This window comes from Tachypleus tridentatus, chromosome 2, assembly GCF_004210375.1.
Source record: "Tachypleus tridentatus isolate NWPU-2018 chromosome 2, ASM421037v1, whole genome shotgun sequence".
In the NCBI taxonomy this organism is placed as follows: domain Eukaryota; kingdom Metazoa; phylum Arthropoda; class Merostomata; order Xiphosura; family Limulidae; genus Tachypleus; species Tachypleus tridentatus.
In genome coordinates, this window is record NC_134826.1 from 8,674,959 (window position 1) to 8,689,681 (window position 14,723).

General features: G+C 33.6%; 1 protein-coding gene across 1 annotated transcript; it reads right to left on the bottom strand.

Moving 5' to 3' along the window:
* Nucleotides 1-1,480: 1,480 nt before the first annotated feature.
* Nucleotides 1,481-12,013, bottom strand: LOC143237772 (sulfotransferase ssu-1-like). The gene is made up of 2 exons (XM_076477347.1): nt 11,532-12,013; nt 1,481-2,740 (listed from the first exon to the last, which is right to left on the bottom strand). Exons 1-2 carry the CDS (start codon nt 11,687-11,689, stop codon nt 2,227-2,229), a joined length of 672 nt encoding a protein of 223 aa, XP_076333462.1. The 5' UTR covers nt 11,690-12,013; the 3' UTR covers nt 1,481-2,226.
* Between the last annotated feature and the right edge of the window lie 2,710 nt (nt 12,014-14,723).

Sequence of the window (14,723 nt, forward strand, 5' to 3'; positions counted from 1 at the left end):
TCTTGGTCATTGCATTCATACTCTGCCTCCATTTTTTTTTTTTCAGCTGTATGGTTTTCATCTGCGTTACTTGTTTTGTTTCACAAATAAAATATTTTAATATTTTGGGAGTTATTACTTCAGACATTTTCCATTTATTTTGTACCGTTGTGTATCCTTTACAAATTGTTTCAGTTTTCATTCCTTTATGTCTTTATGTTTCTGTGTTAAACGTCAAGCAATAAATAAATGTATTTAGGGTTAGTGAACTAACCTTATAGATGTTTCTTTAACCTTCGTGTAAAAAACCTATGTAACTGAAAAATATGTTTGATCTTAAAATATATTTTATTAACACTGATTTCTATGCTAGAAACTGTATTTATCCCTAATAACTTTCTATAAACGCGCACTTCCATCTTGAAAATACACATACGTTTGTTACAATTCCACTTGGCTTTGATTCGCCAATCTTACTATGACGTAATCGTGATGGCTTTAACTCATAAAGACTTCCTAAACTAAATAATAAGTCCAATTTAACATTCAATTTACCAGTTGTGAACGAATTACAACCAAAAATACCGCACATGTTATATACATGTTCGCTACATGAAGCTGGCTTTGTTATGCTTTTCACTTGCCATTGTCCTGATGAGGGGTGGAATTCTCGCTTTTAGAAAATGCAGCAAATAGTGAATTGTAGGACAGTTTGGATGTGTACTTATCTTTAGTATCTTAAATATTTTAACTTCTGAATAAATCACAGGAATAAATTTGTAGCGTAAATTCTGCACATTCTTTAAATGTTACGTAAATATCGGTCCAAAGCGGTGAATAAAATGGTATCTAGCAACACCATACATATTGTTTTAATTTATCTTAAAAGGAAACCTCGTGCTTTACGAGTTAAACTTTTCTTTTGGTTGTTGTATTTGATAACACGTATAGACAGTGTTATGTATTAAATGTAACTAAAACAATTCAGCGACCTTCTTCCATAGATTGTTCATGTGAGAGGTTACGTACATAGACTTCTGAACGAATCTGATGTGGGCATTTTTATTATCGAGAGGTTAAGCCTATTCCACGTGGGAGCGTTATAATGTGACGGCCAATCCCAGTATTTGTTCGTAAAAGAGTAGCCCAAGAGTTCGCAATGAGTGGTTATGAGAGGCTGCCTTCTCTCTAGTCTTACACTGCTAAATTAGGAACGACTGGCGCATATAGCCCTAGTGTAACTTTGCGCGAAATTTAAAACAAACCAAACCAAGCCTATTACAGAATACGAGATACTTTCCAGTCACCTCTACTACAAAACACACCTCGAGCTGATTGGTGGAATAAAAATGACAAACCGATCGACTTATCTATTGAGAGATACTAATATAATGACGCTTTCCAAACCTGAATATCGGTAGCAGGTATTAAAGCCAAACTCAACACGGTGACAGTACCGGTGTTCTAAGTGTCGAAACACAAATTAAGAAATTCGTACACATTTTTCTATAAGTTTACAAAGAATGTTTATTTTAATATATATTTTCAAGTTTATATATACGGAATGTATACATGTATATAATTTGAATAATTTTATAAAATAATGTATAAAACTTATAAAAATAACATATGATGTTTGAACCAGTTCAAACCAAGTCACTATATATACTTCTGGATATAGATACATATGAAAAACTTTAAAGTGAGAGAACGTCTAATACACCATGTTAATTATTCCCGTCCTTCAGTTTATAACTATATATAGAAAAGCATTATTATAATGAATTTTTCATTGATTTAAAATCAGTTAATAATCTCAAGTCAGAGATCTTTCCACAACTGTGGAATATCAGTTCCTTCTGTTTTCTGCATCATGTGTTTCTTTAGTCTACGATACTGCTCGTCTGAAAAATTCTCTTTCCACTCTCCAACTTGTCCTTTACGAAAAAATTCAACTTTCTGGTCACTATCACCATCGTGACCAATATTGTATTGTAGTTTTTCCTTCATGGTGTTGAAACCGGTGTTTTCTAATATCTTATTTAATATATCTTTATCATCTCTGAGTTTCTCCCAGTAATTGTTTCCCAAAAATTTGGCTACATTCATCACGCTGTTCTCTGGATTCAACTTCATTTCTTCGTAAGTAGTGAAAAGACATTAGGGTCCTGACGATGTGGCCACCAGGAAAGAAGATGATCAAAAGTCTCCATAATGAACTTCCCTCGAATGAAGCATTCGAAAAAGTCATCGAAAGTTCCATCTTCGAAATGATAACAGTTCTTTATCTTCTTGGTGTGATGGTAAAAAAGACACACAGCAATCGAAGGGATTACGAGCCACCAAAATATACTTAGCATCGGGATGATGCGGTGTGAGATGGTAAGGAAGATGAACTTTCAAAAGTCTTGGTGGTTTCATGGTTTCTGCCACTTCTCCTCCTGTGAGTTCCAAGAAAGGAGTGTATTTCATATTCATGTCATCAAAAGAAGGCAGTGGAGCCCCTTCATTGATTATTTCCCATACAATGTACTGCATCCAGGTGGTTCCACATTTGGGATAAGTTACAATAAAAACGTCTTCTGGTCTAGCTTTGTAGGAGATTGCTGATCGTAAGTTTTCAGGAGTAAAGATGGATGTCGGAATAGGTAAACCCTCCACTGTATGTAAAGGAATCTTTCTGTACGTGTTCTTTGAATCGTCTTGGATCTTGAACGTTTTGGTGTTTTTGCTATTCATTTCTGTCTTTTGTGTACCAAATCTGAAAATAACATTAAATGTATTAAAATTAAATATGTGAGATATATAACTGATTTTAAAAGTTATCAATTAATATTTTTATATTATTACGTTTTTGTTTTAACATACAAAAATTTCATATCAAGAATATCAGTAACATAATAATCGTAATAAGGCTGTCAAATCAAACACCTTTATATTCATAACAACAATTATCTAATAATTGTAATGAAGCGAAATAATTAAAGTTCTATATTTGTTCTAATAATTTTAATTAGACTAACAAACTAAACTCTTGTATATTTGTTACAAAAACGATCTAACTACTGTAATCAGACTATCAAATGAAGCTCTTCTATATTAGTTACAAGAATGATCTGAGAACTGTAATTAGCCTAACAAATTAAACATTTGTATATTCATTACAATAATAACCTAAACCTAATTAATCGTCACACAGTCGGAAAATTTGAAAATTGTAATGATGTAGTTACTACATACAAAATTAGAGACGGCATGATTAACATTTATTTAACAAGCAGAGATATTAAATTGTGTGTTAATAATGACAATCAAGATACTAAATTTGGAAATATAACATCATGTACAACTTTAAAACCAGAATCAGCTGTGGTAAAACCAGAAGTGTAACTAAGGGACTGGGAACAGCTGTGTTTTGTGATGAGTCTTTTGTTTTCAATTTCAAATGGGTTATTTTGCTCTGACCATCACGGGTATCAAAACCCAGTTTCTGGCGTTGTAATTATGGAAACATACCGCTATCCCACTGAGGATAGATAGTGTACAGAAGGCACCGTGATAAGAAACTCTTAGGTGCACTAATAAGAGTCATGAAAATATATTGGTAGGTTTACATACAGCAGCAGATATTGAATACATTGAGGTTATTGTTCCACATCTGTGATGGAACAAGTTCAGTACTGGACTGTTAATTTGATATTTTGTACAACTTCTAACTGTATCAAACAAAAAGAGAGAGAACAAAATTCATTAGCTGGAATTCGTTAAACAATGTTTATATCTAAGAACCGAAACAACAAATATGGTTAAACTTAATCCGAGAATTGGGATACTCACAAAATATTTTAAAAATTTTCCATCATATATATCTACCAGGTGCCACTTATTCACGCATGCTCAGTCGCACCTAAGGCTAAAATGGCTGTCAGTGCAGTTTTATACATGAGTGGAAATGTCTGTTAATTAAACGTGTACCGTATACAGTACACGTGAAGAAGGGAATATGACAACTAAATCTTTGAAACGTAAATCTACAGATTCCCTAAATACTATTGGTTAACCACTTAGTGACGCACGCAGATAATTCATATTCAATGTTGAAGGACAACACGCTCGTATGTAGACCATTTGTCTGATATCGTGAAAAGGAAAACTTTATTCGCAGATCAACCTTTCTCAAACGGCCTCTTACATCATGTGAACTGTAATACACTCCGGCTTGCCCTACTTCTGAGCCAGTGTTTGGAAACCACAAGTTCGTCACCGCCATATTGCCAGTCTTTGGTGTGGAAAGGGTTGGCATGTGACGCTGTCCTAAGCAGTGCGTTATAACATTATGGTAGGCCTAACTGGATGACGCAGGATTTCTTAAAAATCTGCACGTTTTCTTAATATGTTAGGTACATCATATTATAAGTTTGTGAAAAAAATTTAGAGAAGTAGGCCCTCTTTCATTATGATTTATCTTATTATAAACATCATAATGGATTAGACTTAGAGTAAACTTATATCAACCTAATTAGACGTAACTTACATTTCCCCGTCGTTTTCTGCCTGTTTGTGTACGTATTAAGTTAATATACACGCGATTATCTATGTTAAATGAAGGTCATATAAATATACTAGTGGTAGGCAAACAGGTATAGTTCTTTTACGCAACTATAAACTTTTGTTTAATGTAGATTTTTTAAATACTTCAATTTTTTATAATTATTAAATTTCATATAGACAACAGAGATTCTGTTAACTTTCTGTAATGGAAACTTTTCAGTAATAATGCACAAGACATGTATTTAAGTCAAACTTCAGAACCATTGCATAATACCAACTGAAGTCTTTCTGTAAGTCAATTAATGAGGCCCATTATTTCAACCATTGTATTAACAGAAAGTTTATATAAATATATATAACAATCCAGGCCTTTTGACGTCATCAAAGTTAAGACAACAACCGTATTGCACACATTTCTCATGAAGCATTTAATGTTTAATAAATATAGAAAATATACTTCATAATATCATACAGAATATAAAGCTGATATTATGACAAATTAATGAGTTTGAGTAATTTAATATTCTTTCATAATATACTTCTGTAACATAAACTAGATCCTGTAGAATATTGTACCAGTTTTTGTCATTTGGCTTTTTATTATTGAGTTAATAATAAAACATTTCACAGTCCACTTAATGGAGGCCCGGCATGGCCAGGTGGTTAAAGCCCTCGACTCGTAATTAGAAGGTCACTGGTTCGAATCCGTGTCACACTAATAATGTTTGCTCTTTCAGCTGTGGGGGGCGTTATACGTGACGGTCAATCCCACTATTTGCTGGTAAAAGAATAGCCCAAGAGTTGGCTGTGGGTGTTGATGACTAGCTGCCTCTAATCTTACACTGCAAAATTAGGAATGGCTAGTGCAGATAGCTCTCATGTAGCTTTGTGCGAAATTCAAACCAAATTTAATGGAAGGTAAAGTATTTTACTTCTTAAACTGAAAGGTTTACAGATTACACTATTTAGTAATTAATTAGTAATAGATAAGGTTTGGTTGTTTGAAAGAAAAGCCACATTGGACTAAATACTGTGTCAATACGGGGAATTTAACATCAGATTTTAGCATTGTAAGCCTTCAAAATTACCAAGGAACCGATAATTGAGTGATAATCATAACTTACAAATACAACTGAACAGTCACTTATTTGATAAATTTTCTCCTATCAACAAAGCAAATTCAAAGCTAATGCATTGTCTAACTACATGAATCATTAACTGAATAACTATGGTGTTTTTATTCATTATTTATTTCCCTATTTCTCTAGAAAATTCGAGATATATACTTACGTTCCACTTGTTCTGTGGTATGAAACAAACAGTTAAACAGAGAAGACTCAAGACAATCGATGCAAAACCTGCTAGGTGCATCATATACACACCTGTACTAAACTAGTTGGCAGATTTCGCAACCTAACATTACTCACACATACCTGTACGGTATAAACAAATCAGGAATAAAAACTCCAACTTGTGGAGCAATATTGAAACGTGTTATTGTTAGGCATGAGAAATTACTATGAAATTAAAACTTAAAATATGACAATCAATACAACACGTATAATTAATAATTACACTTTTAATGTGTTGTCAAGAGCACTGTATGTACGTGAGGCATGTTGATTATATCCTGAAAGCGCAGTAATAAAGTATGCAAGTCTTAAAATTTGTTGGTGACACAAAGAACGACTCTGTAACCCGCATATACAACATGTGAGCCATCAATGTCTGTCGTCGGTAGTTATTGATATCTGGGATAACTATCGGAAACTAACACCTTCTTTCTCTTCATGTTGACATCTCTATCTTCACGAGCTCTCGAGAACAAACTGAAACCTGTACTGCTATCCAACTAGTGTTATTATAAAGTCCACTTTACTTAAAATGAATTAGCCCACTTTAGTAAAAACTCGACTTCACGTGCAGGTTTGAGATTCATGCTAATAATTCTGAGTTGCACCCCAGTTGAGAAATGTTTCCTTTTAAAGCTAAACAGCTGGCACGAATCAAATAAAAACGTTAGTGGTCTACGTTATCTGTGACGGACCTGATGACATGTCTACTGCTGTGACAATAAACTGGCTATATCAACAACATAGCAATCATACAAATGTTACGGAGACAAAATTTCGGTATTTGTTTTTAAATCAGAAACTGTCAAACAGAATGATAATGTTTACCGTTCGTGTACGTACTGACTACCTATCCACTGTATAGGTCAACTGACAATGAAAATCAAAGACAACTTCATGTGTAACCTTCGCTGATTTCTTGAAATGGGAATAAGTGAAATACCTGTCACGTATTAATAATAACATATCCAGAACTCTTGAGACATGTGGAGACTATATAAACTAAGATAGTTATTGAGTGATTTTGAAGGTACTCAGGTACAGTACCACAACTTGTTTCACGTTTCAAAACTGTTAGCATTACTTGTGACATATCGTGACAACGTCTTTTCCCCTTGTACGATTGTGTAGATTTAATATCATGTTAACAAGAGTTTCAATACACTTGTTGGTTTGCAGTGAAGGAGAAACTTTACAAAATGCGATATCTGTGATCTGCCCATCACGGGTATCGAAACCCGGTTTCTAGCGGTATGAATTCGCAGCACAGCTTTGAGGCTTCTGGATGCGTCTGGAGAATGCTTGCAGCTTCCTGATGCCATCTCTGATAAAATCAGATAGGTCTATGTGTTCACTCAGACAGCTAGAACTAAACTGAAGTGGTGAGTCCCTGTATATATTACAATGGAAAGTTCTAGAACATTCTAGAAAGTTCTTGAAAATTCTTGTAAGTGCAGGAATCTTCTCTATCAGCTTCTCAGCACTTAAATCTACCTGGAATGTTCTGGAAAATGGGTAAATTTGAAAATTTCATTACCCAGGTGAGAAAAGCAAAGTTTGAAGAAACAATAGGTCTTTTCCATTTACTTTAGAAATAATCAATTGGGAAATAACACTTTCTACCCAGGAACAAGAAAAAGTAAAAATTTTGTTACAAAGTGTTATTTGACCCCAAACAGAAGCTTACGGACAAATTTAACCGGGGACAGTCAGAAATTTCTTTTTCTTTGCTTCACTCATGATTTAATAAAACCAGGGAGACTAAAATATGATAAGAGAACTTGATAAAAGGGGAAGAGCAATGAGGATTTATTGAAGTTCAGGAACAATGAGGATTTATTGAAGTACAAGAGTAATGAGGATTTATTGAAGCTCAAGAGCAATGAGGATTTATTGAAGTTCTAGAGTAATGAGGATTTATTGAAGTTCAAGAGCAATGAGGATTTATTGAAGTTCTAGAGTAATGAGGATTTATTGAAGTTCAACAGCAATGAGGGTTTATTGAAGTTCAAGAGCAATGAGGATTTATTGAAGTTCAAGCGAGGGCAAAAATCCATAGTCGGGTATTACAAAATGAAGAGCCGATATTGGACTTAGGGTCCTTCAGAGCCGCGGGGGAATGTGTTTTACAGTCATTTATTACTTTCTCAGGACGCATAGACTAAACTGTGGGAAGGAACTAAGCCGTACTGACCTCCTCTTAGGACATGGAACTAACTTCGACGGGCGAGGAACATATATCGTTTTTTTCAAAGTATCTATTTACGACTCACTGTTGTATGTACGAACAACAACGTCACTCGAATCTTCCAACGCTTACTGTTGTATGTACAAACAACAACGCCACTCGATTCTTCCAACGCTTACTGTTGTATGTAGAAACAACGTCACTCGACTTTTCCAACGCTTATTGTTGTATATACTAACAACTACGTCACTGGACTCTTCCAACGCTTACTGTTGTATATACTAACAACATTACTTGTGCCTTTCAACACTTACTGTTGTATATACTAACAACATCATTCGACCCTTCCAACGCTTACTGTTGTATATACTAACGACATCACTTGACCCTTTCAACACTTACTGTTGTATATACTAACAACAACATCACTCGACTCTTCCAACGCTTACAGTTGTATATACTAACAACAACGTCACTCGACTCTTCCAACGCTTACTGTTTTATGTACGAACTACAACGCCACTCGACTCTTCCAACGCTTACTGTTGTATATACTCACAACGTCACTCGACTCTTCCAACGCTTACTGTTGTATGTACGAACAACAACGTCACTCGAGTCTTCCAACGCTTACTGTTGTATGTACGAACAACAACGTCACTCGAGTCTTCCAACGCTTACTGTTGTATATACTCACAACAACGTCACTCGACTCTTCCAACGCTTACTGTTGTATGTACGAACAACAACATCACTTGACCCTTCCAACACTTACTGTTGTATGTACTAACAACAACATCACTTGACCACACTTACTGTTTTATCTATATTCATGTAATACGTTGTAGTTGCTTTGAGCTACATTTATTAGAATTCTGTATTATTAACAAACACTTAGTAGATATTTTCAAACTAGTGGTAAATACATAAAACCTGAACTCATTTCATGGTGGTTTATTCGAATTTTCAAAAGAATCTTCAAATTACAGTCGAATATTGGTCTCTGATAATGATAGAAGTTCCATGTTTTAGATACCTATTGGTTACATAATGTATTTACTGGTGTTTTTATGTGTGACTCAATCACAAATTATGTTTTATTTTTATAATACACTTATGTTTCCCCACAGTGACATCTGTAGACAAAAAATGTTTCTTAACATTTTTGAAGTGATTACCATAGTTCAGGAGCAAACCTTCCTTCAGTTAGTGCTAAACTGTTTGTTAGGCCTTAATATTAATAATTTGGTAGTCCTTATAGACAGAGCATTCTACAAGTTAAACAGCATCAAAACTTGTTTCTAACTAACAATAAAGCCAGAGTTAAGAACAGTAGATTATAAGCTACGTAAGTACAACTTTTTAAGTGTAGTTCAATATTTGTAACAAGATCAGCTTATGAAATTTAGAAATATCAAAGATAGAAACCCAAAATCCAAATAACTTAATAAGCACAATGGGCTAATTTAGCCCTTCACACTCAAAGAAACTAATCAATGTTTCGAATTTGAATAAACAATCCTTTTCCCATATTCATATTTGTTGAAGTAACATAATTTTATAACCTGAAGTTCAAATAATTATTTTCATTTGTATATTAACAACAATGTTATTGTAAATGTTATAGAATACTGTGAATTAAAATCATGCCATTTTACTTTGTTTAAATGAATGTTTTAGAATCCTAAGACCTTATTGAAAACTGAATCATAAAAGTAGTGCCTTTATTTACAACTTGTCATTTATATTTTGTGTTATATGTCAAAACTAATCTTCAAATAATGTGAACCTACTAAAGTAACTGTATCCATCATTGTCACTCTCTAAAATATCAACCATTATCTTCTCTCCATATGAAACTGAACCAGAATTATATTATTTGTATTAGAAACTATTTAAGTTGCTCGTTACACCTCCATCAAGCATCTTTTTTATTCTGAAAATATATATACATAAAGCACTTGAGAGATTCAACCTCTCCTCATATGACAACCGCTACATCCCTGGTACAATTCTAGTAACTCTTTCCAACAATTCAATGTTTGTCCTGAGGTAAGGAGTCAAAGACTAAACACAATATTTAAAATGTGATGTAACCAGTAACCTACAAAGTGAAATTATAATCTCTTTAGATTTGTATTCAATATTTCTGTACATACAACCTAAAATCCTATTTGCTCTATCAGAAACAACAGCACACTGATTGGATGGCTTAAGAGACCGGTCAACCATTACAAGAAGATTCCTTTCTTTCATAACACTGTTTATGTTATTCTAATGCAATATATATTTATAATTCAAATTATGATAGTTCACATGCAGTATCTTATGGGCCCGGCATGGCCAAGTGCGTTAAGGCATTTGACTCGTAATCTGAGGGTCGCAGGTTCGAATCCTGGTTGCACCAAACATGCTCACCCTTTAAGCCATCGGGTGTTATAATGTGATGGTCAATCCACTATTTGTTGGTAAAAGAGTAGCCCAAGATTTGGCGGTGGGTGATGATGACTAGCTGCCTTCCCTCTAGTCTTACACTGCTAAATTAGTGACGGCTAGTGCAGATAGCCCTCGAGTAGCTTTGCGCGAAATTCAAAACAAACAAACAAGCATTATCTTACATTTATTATAATTAAAACCCACCTACCATTTATTTACCCAACTCAGTAAATGATCTAAATCCTTTTGTAAAATAACAGTATCCTCTTTTCAGGCAGCAACACCAAATACCTCAACATGATCAGCACATTTAAGAGCTTTATTAATCATTCTTTCATCAATGTGATTGATGTAAATCAAAAGAGTAAAGGTCCTTAGACCAAGCCCTGGGCTCATCGTTATCAAGCATGTTTCAGTTACTTCTATTATATCTAAAGTCATTATGCTCTGATGTCATCTATTTTATTTCTTATACTTATAACACTACAACAGTTACAATTAAGCCTATTATTATAACTATTCCTATACTTATTTCCCACACTAAACTTTTCTTTGTGCATTTGGTTTTTCATTACCCTCACCACTATCTAGTCCCAGTTTTAAACTTCTCTTACAGCTGTGTTAATAGCCTTACCAAGTAAGCCAGTCTCTTATTTAAATATAAATCATCCATTCTAAAAAGTTCATTTATTTCACTAAACTAATGCCACAAGTCCAACTAGCTAATTCTTAGATATTAACCTAAGCCTAGCGTTTAACCCTACTTACAAACTTTATCTCCACAATTAATTCTGGGCAGTATTCCTGAGAAAATTATGTTATGGTCTTTTTCTTTAAATGCCTTTCTCAACCTCCTATACTTATTAAATAGCTCCTCTGACTTACCTTTCTTACATAGTTGGCCCCTATATGCTGCACAAAAAACTTCATATCTGGTCCCTTTTATAATTTCTCTTGTTCTGTCAGTTATATCCAATCAGATTACTTTCTCCTTGTTTACCACACAGACAATTCTATCTACATACCTTGTCAAGTAACCACCTACAACTACAACCACATCCATCTTTGGCCCATTGGTTTTCCTTCCCTCCATCATCTCCTCGTCTGTAGAAGCCAAGGGCTGAAATTTGTTGCTCAGCAGAATGGGCTCATTATAACCGAGCCCAGTATGTTTAACCCTCATATTACTCTAACATACTGAAAGTCAGTGCTAACTGATGTATTCCTTAAACGTAAAAGTTAAATCTCCTCTTAAAATCCTGCTACACTGTTTTATCTACTGCCTTTGTTTTAATTATGATAACCTCCAAGTTCTCCTTCAAACTACACATAAAAAATTGTAGATCTTCCCAAGTATCACCCACTCATTGCACCCATTACTTAGCTACACTTAACATACTGTGAACACTTAAGTCCTACACTAGTCTTAACCAATGTATTTATAAGTTATATTTATAGCCCGAAATAAATACCCAAAAAACTCAATAACAAATACCAGTAGCTTATTATTATCAACACTATTACTGTTAAGTCTATCATTTAAAAAACAATTATTTTTATCATTGTTTTGTTTTCACACTAAAGTAATTGAGTTTATCTTTAATTACAGAGAACTTAGAAATATAACTTGATAACAAGTCTTTCTTGTATACGTCATGTTAATAATAAAATATATTTATTAATAATTTAGCGTGATTTACATGTTATACCTATAAACTTTCAAAGATATCACGATATTAATTTGAATTAATGGAACTAGAGTTCAAATGAAGAAGTTAACAGAGAAAACGACAGAACACAATAAACTAGTGTTTAGATTATATTTATTTAATAAAATGACGTATTTATTCTGTTTTTTGACTTACCACCGTGTTGAAATAAAGCTATGCCTAACGTTCCGCTACACGTATTAAACCTATTTTATATTCGCCACTTTGAAGCTATAATATGAAAAGATATTCAACAGCATTATTAAAAATAATAATAATAAAGTATCAACCCACTACACCTCGAAAAATAAGTTAATTTTATTTAGAATAAAATAAAATTTAATTTCATATATTTCAGAGATACGCAATAACCTTGGTGATACCACTTCCTTGAAGACATTAATTTCTACGAAAAAAATAATTTCTTTCAAACGTTAAATACTATACAAAATAAACATAGGCCTAAGTTTGCTAAAAACTTTAAAGTATTTATATTGCTCTGTATTCTATATCAATAGACTCCCAGTGGTATGTTTGCGGTCTTACACACAGTAAAAACCGGGTTTCGATACCCGTGGTGGGCAGAGCACAGATAGCCCATGGTGTAACTTTGTGCTTAATTCAAAACAAACTATACCTATAATGATAGCTAGCAAACGGGGTGAAAATTATACTGTTCGACTGATGTAACCATAACAATTAGGTTAATGACGAACGAACATATCTATAAACAGTAAAAAGAAGACACTTGTAAAATATCATATTACTAGAAAACCTGACAAAAACTAATTTATGCCGAACATCGTCTGCTGTTCCGATTTTTTTTTTCTACTTTGATTTTATTGGTACTGAATGGAACAGGTATACATTTGATTTATTTCTATTCCCTAATAATCGATTTCCCATTTTAATTTTTAGTGCTGTATCAGATGTTTCAGATTCCATCTTTAATTTATAACAAAAAATTGAAGAAAATCACGTCCTTTAGAGAAAACAAAAATTCCGACAAGCAGTAGGCTTAGTAAGTGAAGGTTATGTGTATCTCTCACTGAATTTATAGGCTTAGTAAGTGAAGGTGATGTGTCTCTTTCACTGAATTGCAAATAAACCCAACGTTTACGAACAGACGACCGTAACTGTAGAATACTATAAAAATCAATCAACTGTTATTAAGTGTAGATTCTACAAATACTGAAGGAAGCATAGAGTCATTGAGATAACCGATCTAAGAATGTGGCATAAGAACGTCACTGTCATACTGAGAATAATCTACAGAAATACGATACAGTAGAGGAAATTAATGAATATTAAAAGAACAAATCCATATGTAATCAGACTAATGTTCTCAAGGCTATTTAATGTATAAACATGTCATTTTATGTGACACTGACTTGAAAAGTGATATTAGATTTCGATGTCAATCAAGTGAAAATATTTATACTTCCATTTCTTTTCACAAAATACGAAAGAGCAGACCACAATGAGAGAAATTTCATTTTAAGATTTCATATATGTCGAAGTAAGATCCATACAAACCGATGGGGTTGCATCGTCTCCCAAATTTGACCTCAATTCTCTTGTTACACACATAAAACACATGATTCGGAACCCGAAAAGATTCACATCCATGTTGCCTTTTATTGTCTTCGTCATGATGTTGGAATATTTTTTTTATCAAGAAAAGAAGAAAAACAGATGATAAATGAGAAAAACAAAAATTAAATAGGTTATGACAAATCACTATGGATGATATCTTAAACTTATGCCCTGAAGTAAGCATTTCAGTTCTCCAGGTGGTCAGAAGGGGGAGTCACAGTATTACATATAATCGGTCCATTGTAATAAAATGCTAGTTTATTCCCCTCCAATACCCCATCCCGTGGGTCAACAAAAATCTAAAGGCTTATAATGCTAAAAACCAAGTTTCGATACCTGTAAGGGGTATAGCACACAAAACCAATTGTGTATCTCTGCATTTAACAACAAACAAAAGGAAATTCGTTCTATTTCTGATTTACCCTCTTCCACCTTTTTGTCTAAGCAGATATTTCCTCACAACTTGATGCAAACAGTGGGATGTATGTGAAATGTTTTGCACTCTGTTCAGTTATACCTGTTTTCTTTTGTGTATAACAATTTAATATTTTACAATTATCTATTACATATATGTAAATACAAATGAAAATAATCAACTGTTATGTCTGCATCAATAATATATGGGAGAAGTATTAGCACTTTATAACAATAACGAACGAATACAAAAAAAACCCAAACGGTGAGTGGTCGTGATATTCGGGATCCACCCAAACGGTGGGTGGTCGTAATATTCGGGATGTACCCAAACAGTGGGTGGTCGTGATATTCGGGATGCACCCAAACAGTGGGTGGTCGTGATATCTGGTTCTTGGTCATTGCATTCACACTCTGCCTCCATTTTTTATTTTTTCAGCTGTATGGTTTTTTCATCTGCGTTATTTGTTTTGTTTCACAAATAAAATATTTTCAATA

What these genes read in the sequence shown, in the direction of transcription:
- LOC143237772 (XM_076477347.1), bottom strand. Translation starts at nt 11,689, where the DNA reads ATGAGGGTTAAACATACTGGGCTCGGTTATAATGAGCCCATTCTGCTG. An exon ending in GTAGGTGGTTACTTGACAAG is followed by an intron (nt 2,741 to 11,531) that starts GTATGTAGATAG and finishes TGTTATTTTCAG; the next exon opens with ATTTGGTACACAAAAGACAG.